The sequence below is a fragment of the Orycteropus afer genome, unplaced genomic scaffold (assembly GCF_000298275.1).
Source record: "Orycteropus afer afer isolate SDZICR_OR568_19922 unplaced genomic scaffold, OryAfe1.0 scaffold00229, whole genome shotgun sequence".
Taxonomy (NCBI): domain Eukaryota; kingdom Metazoa; phylum Chordata; class Mammalia; order Tubulidentata; family Orycteropodidae; genus Orycteropus; species Orycteropus afer.
The window spans coordinates 1,806,157-1,813,259 of record NW_006921816.1 but is presented as its reverse complement, the minus strand read 5'-3'; the positions used below and the strand labels follow the sequence as shown (position 1 = coordinate 1,813,259).

At 41.2% G+C, this 7,103-nt stretch overlaps 1 protein-coding gene across 1 annotated transcript; it reads right to left on the bottom strand.

Annotated features, from left to right (window-relative positions):
• Window positions 1-6,080: 6,080 nt before the first annotated feature.
• LOC103203778 (60S ribosomal protein L23a-like) lies at window positions 6,081-6,509 on the bottom strand. The gene has a single exon (XM_042782053.1). The coding sequence runs from the start codon at window positions 6,507-6,509 to the stop codon at window positions 6,081-6,083; it is 429 nt and encodes a 142-aa protein (XP_042637987.1).
• Window positions 6,510-7,103: the final 594 nt, after the last annotated feature.

Genomic DNA, 7,103 nt, shown 5'->3' with positions numbered 1-7,103 from the left:
CCCTCTATATGTTTGGCAGTCGTAAAATTAGCTGTTCCTTATGAGTTATCCCATGGAATCACTGCCACTTGTAAAACTAACACTACCCTATATTCAATATCCTATACTCTATTAACCACCAGCCATCTGTCAGTGTGTCACATGTGGTGGCTTACATATTGCTATGACGATAGAAACTATGTCACCAGTATTTAAAACACCTCATGGATAGGTTTCAGTGGAGCTTCTAGACTAAGACAGACTAGAGATCTATTTCTGAAATGAGCCAATAAAAATCCTATGTATCATGGAATACTGTACAAGACTTTGACTTGCTTACTTTGGACCCATCAGCAGCAAGGATAATTGCTAGAGAAAGATACCATGTTAGGTAAAATGGAGGGCCAACAAAGGCAAGGGAAACCCACAGTTAGATGCATTGGCACAATGGCCACAACAATGTACTCAGACAGCAATGATCAAGAAGATGGTTCAGGACTGGGCAATGCTTTGTTCTGTTATGAATGAAGACACCACTAGTCGTACCCAAGTCACCGGCAACAAACAAAAACAGCAACACACTCTATTAAAAATCATGTTTTACAAAATGTTTATTACCTAATTGTTCAAGATCATTTTCTAGGTGCTAAGCAAGATCACTTAAGGGCATTTTGTTTTTGTTAGTTGTGTTTCAGTCCATTGTTTCAGCAGTTGTGCCATTCTATCTCACTGAGGGCCTCTCTTGCCTTCTATGACCCTCCCCATTAACAGCCATGATGTCTTGTGATTGGTTTTTCCTGATGACATGTGCAAGGTAAGTGAGCTAAGGTCTTGCCATCCTTGCTTCTAAAGAACATTCTGGTTTTATTTTTTCTAAGACTTATTTGTTCATTCTTCTGGCAGCCCACGGTATATTCAGTATTCTTTGCTGACACCACAATTCAAATATATCAGTTCTTCTTCTGTCTTCGTTTTTAATAGTCTGTCCCTCACATGCATATGAGATGATTGACCAGGGCTTGAGTCAGGCCTATCTTATTTAGCAAAGTGACATCTTTGCTCTTTAATACTTTGAAGAGGTATTTTGCAGCACATTTGCCCAATGCAATACATTGTTTGATTTCTTGACTGCTGCTTCCATGAGTATTGACTGTGGATCCAAGTAAAATGAGATAATTGCCAATTTCAATTCCTTCTTCATTTATCATGACATTGTTTATTGATCCAGTTGTGAGGAACTTCTGTTATAATCCATACTGAAGGCCTTGGCCTTCATCAGTAAGTCCTTCACATAAAGGTATACAAGTGTTGGATGCCCTACATTTCTCATATCTAATCTTCACAGCCTCTTCTATATAAACCAAACCCAACCCAAACCCTCTGTCAGGGAGTCAATTCTGACTCATAGTGATCCTACAGGACAGAGTAGAATTGCCCCATAGGGTTTCTAAGGCTGTGGGTTTGAACTGCCGACCTTTTGGTAGCAGCAGAATGCTTTAACCACTGCACAACCAGAGCTCCTCTTCTATATTAAGAGGGCTCAATATTGTTTTTCAGAGTTAGAAGCAAATAGCCTGAAGCTTGAATATGGAAACAACAGTGAAGAGTGAGACTGTGATTCAAATTCTGGCCTATCTGGTTTTGAAGCCCTTGCTCATGATCACTCACTCTGGCAGCCCTGCGGTGTCTAAGGAGGTCAGTGGCTCCCTGGGGAGCAGAGAAGGGTTTTGCTGGCCAACAGTTTGGACTCACCACACCATCCTTGGCAAAGTAGAGGGTCAGCAAAAAAGAGAAAGGCCTTCAACAAGATGGTTTCACACAGTGGTTGCAACAGTGGACTCAAGAATAGAAATGATTGTGAGGATGGTGCAGGACCAGCAATGTTTGGTTCAATTGTACATAGTGTCACTATGGGTCAGTGCTGCCTTGATAGTGCGTAACAACAACACTGCACACAAGGATCCCTGGTGGTGTAGGCTACTAACTGAAAGGTTGGTGGTTTGAACCTACCAGTGGCTTGGAAGGAGGGCAAACTTGGTGAATTGTACCCATAAAGATTATAGCCCAGGAAACGCTACAGGGCAGCTCAACTAGGTCTGATAGGGCTGGTCTGAGTCAGAAGTGATTCAACAGCATTGGGTTTTTTGGTTTTGACACCTGCACAAAGACTGGTGGTGCAATGGTTAAGTGCTGGCTATTAACTAAAAGGTTAGTGGTTCAAAACCATCAATGACTTCTCAGGAAGAAAGACATGGAGATCTACTCCTGTAAAGATTACAGCCTAGGAAAGCCTATGGGGCAGTTCTGCTTAGTCATATAGGATGGCTGTGAGTTGGAATTGACATTACACAACTACACATTCTGAATGAAACTGGTGCCCCAAGCTTGCAAAAAGAAATGTTAACTTAGGCAACTGTTACTTTTATATGCATAGCATGGCAGCAACCATAGAGCAAGATAATGAAGCTTTCTTTTATTTGATCTTGGAAGTAACAGCTGCCATAGAATTAATTCTGATTCATGGCAGTACCATGTATATTAGAATAGAACCATTCTTCATAAGGTTTTCTATGGCCGTGACCTTTCAAAAGCAGATCACCAGGCTTCTCTTCCGAGGCACCTCTGGGTGGGTTGACCCCCAATCTTTTGGTTAGTGTTGTTGTTGTTAGGCACCACCAAGTCAGTTCTGATTCACAGCCACCCTCTGTACAACAAAATTAAAAGCTGCCCAGCCCTGAGCCACCCTCACAATTGTTGCTATGTTTAAGCCAATTGTTGTAGCCACTGGGTCAACAGCTGAGTGCAAACCATTTGCACCACTTAGGGCCCCTCAAGGCTACCAACAGAGAACTCTGAATAAGAAGCAGACAGGGTAGCAACATTTATAGGTCTGGGAGAAGGAGGAACACAGTTTGTCAAACACATTTATCAGGTACTTGCATTACAAAGCATATACTGTAAAAAGCATTTTAAATCTGTACCTTTTAAAACTTTTCAAATCACTTTTCAGCAACTTGTAGAATCTACTCTGATTTTCTAAGAATAATTGCCTCTTTCCCTCCTCCCACCACTGCTTTTCATCCTGAACTTGAAATGACAATACAATCAACACTTGGATTGGACTCATTAAAGGTTTATTTTTAGAAGAGGTTAAAAAGAACTATGCACCCCACCTGTGGCTGTTAGGGGTCCTAGAGTGCTCTTGTGTAACGCCCCAGGGGAACTGGCATCTTGCTCCTGGCTGTCTTCCACTTTGGATCGCTATATTTAGCTTGAATGAAAGTTCTCTGCTATCAAGCCTGAGGCCACAGTTCCATTTCCTGAGTTTGCATGTGGGGTGACTGGTTTCTTCAGGGGCCCTTCCTCCTGAATGGGGCTCTGACATTGCTCTATAAGGGCTTTTCAGAGGGCAGGTCATTCAATCCCTGGGCCTCAGGATGACCATCTATAGAATGAAATGATCCATGGACATCTGCCATGAAAAATAGTTAATTGCTGGAAACTACTCTGGAAATGTAGAGTACTACATGTCTCTAGTGTCTTCCTGCCTCAGAAGGATGGGAAGCAACATGTGCAGATGGTATTTTTCCACTGAGTGTGGAAACTGGTGGCGGCTGTCAGATTTAGATAAGGTTCAGCACAAGAGGATCGGGTGAGAAGGAGCCAGAAAGGGCCTGTACAGAAAGGACTTAATTTGAGATGGTCTCCAAGAGACTCAGGAAGAGTCTGTACTTTCCACTTCTCTCTAGGTGTTACAAGCAGTTTATAATGGGCTGCTAACCTAAAGATTAATGGATCAAACCCACCCATAGTTCCACAGAAGAGAAACCTGGGAAACTATTTCCATAAAGATTACAGCCAAGAAAACAATATGGAGATGTTCTACTGTAACACGTGGGCTTACCATTAATCTGGGGCTGACTTGATGGCACTTTAGGATAACAACTAATGCCACACCCCCTGCATCATGGGGATTTGCATACGGAGATGCTATAATTCTCTAAAATAATTTCCATTAGTCACAAGAAGGAACACTGTATTTTTAAAAAGAATGCAGGTATATATTTTCCCTTACTTGGAACATTTGTAGCTTCAGAATGTTTGGTTTGGGGACCAGTTAAAACTGTCTTGTTAAAACATCTTTGTTATACATTTGTTCCTTTCTTTTGTACGACAAACAGCCACGACACATATCAGCTTTGTGGAAACCACCTAAAAGTCAGAGAGGAGAGTAATGAATTTCTTAAATGTACTTTTCCTTTCAGATGACTTTTTTATCTTCCTCAAACTGTAAGGTGATTAAATAATACAGAAATTGAAAATTCTTTTTATATAAAGGTCATCTCCTACATAGCAAACTTAATGCAAGCCCTCTGCTGTAAGTAGAGGCAAACATCACACACATACACACACACACACACATCCATGCTAAGGAAACCTAAACTATGAATACTTCTTTGCAGATAACAAGCATCATAAAATGCCAGTTGGGTCAACATGCTGCCGACATATGACTTTGAATGGATTTATCCAAATTCTCTGCATCTAGGGTACCAAATTTCGTTCATATTTTTTCTTTTTTTCATTAAATAATATGCTTTTCAAAATGATGTTTATCAAAGCATTTTAGATGTAGCAAAAGCAAATGTTATCACCTAAACTGTTCAAAATGATTACCTAGATGCTAAGCAAGATCACTTAAATGTATTAATTCTAATTACCTGAATCTTCTTAGTTTTCAACCAATGCTATTGTTAGCTGCCATTGAGTCAGCCCCAGACTTAATAAAAATGGCAGTAATTACTTCAAAAGTACCTGAGGACATTAGCTTTGTTCTCAAAGGAATTTGCAATTATTCCACACAATTTCCATTTAAATGTTTTGCTTCCACCTGCTTTTGGACAAGTTGTTTGGTCAGAAGGCTGGCTGCCCCTTCTTGTCCTGAGACAAGGCACATAAGCTGCTCAGTGCATTGGTATGCCCTTGGAGTGCCACTGCTCTGAAGCTCCCCAAGGTCAAAAGTGAAGTCCCCCTTCCCTAGAATTATTGGGAAAGAAGATATTTTACGATTGGATTAAAGCTCTGGTAGCATAGTATCTAAGGCATTTGACTGCTAACTATAAGGCTGATGGTTCAAACCCACCAGCCACTCCTCGGAAGGAAGATGGGGCAATATACTTCCATAGAGATACGTTCTCGGAAACCCAAGGAGGGGTCACTATGAGTCAAAACTGACATGACAGCAGTGAGTGAGAACCCATTACAATAAACCAAAGGGGATTTCTTATGCAAGGAAGAACCTTAATAGATGAAATTAGAATAAATGAACCTCAACATCTGCCAGCCATCAGCTCAAAAGCCTGTTCGCCTCCTAAAAAGACAAAGAAACATGGCCTTATAGATCTGTGACTATATTTCCCAAAACATTTGCCTCAACATTCTGCTGAAGTTTTCAAGAAGAGATTTGATCTCTGAGAAGATTTTCTATCTTCCTGTTGCCACTTTGTAAGATTCACTAGTACTGAAACATTCTTACTTTTTTCCCAAATGGTTAACATTCCAAATACAAGCAAGCAAACATACAAAACACCCAAATAGCTGATGAAAGTTTGCAAATGTCTGGCATACCAGTCCTCACTTCTGTCAAATGCTATGAGAGACAATCAGGTGAGCATGATTTAATTAATATTGGATCATTTTCACATTGATGGCCACCAGGAAGCTTAAGAAAAATATGTCCCCAAATGTCTTCTTTCTTGAAATATTTCTTTCTTTTGTTCCCTCTTCCTCAGGGGAAGGTACAATATCTCTATCCTCCCAGTTACTGGATTAGAAGTTACACCCTTTGTCAGTCTTAGTCTGTTGTTAAGTTTCTGTGGAGTCAGGGGGGTCAGTGGCCAGTCATGGTGACCTTATGTGTAACAGAATGAAACATATGTGGTCTTCTGCCAGCCTCACAACTGTTGGCATGTTTGAGCCCACTCTTGCAGTCTCTCTCTCTCTCTCTCTTTTTTTTTTTTGTGGTGAAAAAATTTATATTTAGAATTAGGCAGCTGGACTCAGTTTAGACGATCCCAATTTTGTTGACAAAATCCAAAACATCATGGAGTTAGGAGCCAGTCGAACATATGCCTTCTTCTCTCCATCAGGCCTATCAAGGAGTTAATCTTGGCCACATCAGTCTCATAAAGCTTCTTCATAGACTGTTTGATCTGGTGCTTGTTGGCTTTGACATCCACAATGAACACAAGTGTGTTGTTATCTTCTATCTTCTTCATGGCAGACTCAGTATTCAGAGGGAACTTGATGATGGCATAGTAGTCAAGCTTGTTTTTTTCTGGGGGCACTCTTCCAAGGATATTTGGGCTGCCTTCGGACCTCGGTGTCTTAGGCCGCCAGAAGGTGGGTGCAGATCTTTTTTTTGTGTGGCTGTGAATGCCCTTCAGCACTGCCTTCTTGGTCTTCAACACATTTGCTTTGGCTTCAGTTTTCGGAGGGGCAGGGTCTTCCTTCTTCACTTTTGGTGCCATCTTCGTAAAAGGCCATCGTTACAATCTTAATCAACTAATAACTGACTGTGTGTGTGTGTGAAGATCTGGGATGTCTACAAGTCTCAGTTTATTGTGAAAAGAAGAGGTTAAGGTTTTATTCTTTGAGATTCATGAAAAGACATGCATGAAAAGTATTGTGTAAGTTAGAGGATGGCATGAAAACATCAACTCAGACTAGATATTTTGGAGCCGTCTCCTACTTCACTCTGTACCTTCCCACACATGCTGAATCTATCTCTTTTTGACCATTCTTACTGTCTCTGTCCAGGTCAGCCTACCATCATCTTACTCTAAGAATATAGGTATTTGTTATCGTTGTTAGGTGCTGTCGAGTCATTTCTGACTTATAGCGACCCCATGCACAGCAGAACGAAACATTGCCCAATACTGCGCCAGCTCCATGATCCCTACTATACTTGAGACCATTGTCGCAGCCACCATGTCAATCCATCTCGTTGAAGGTCTCCCCCTCTTTCATTGACCCTCCACCCTACCAAGCATGACATCCTTCTCCAGGGAATGGTCCCTTCTTACAACGTGACCAAAATAGGTGAGACGAAGTCTGGCCATTCT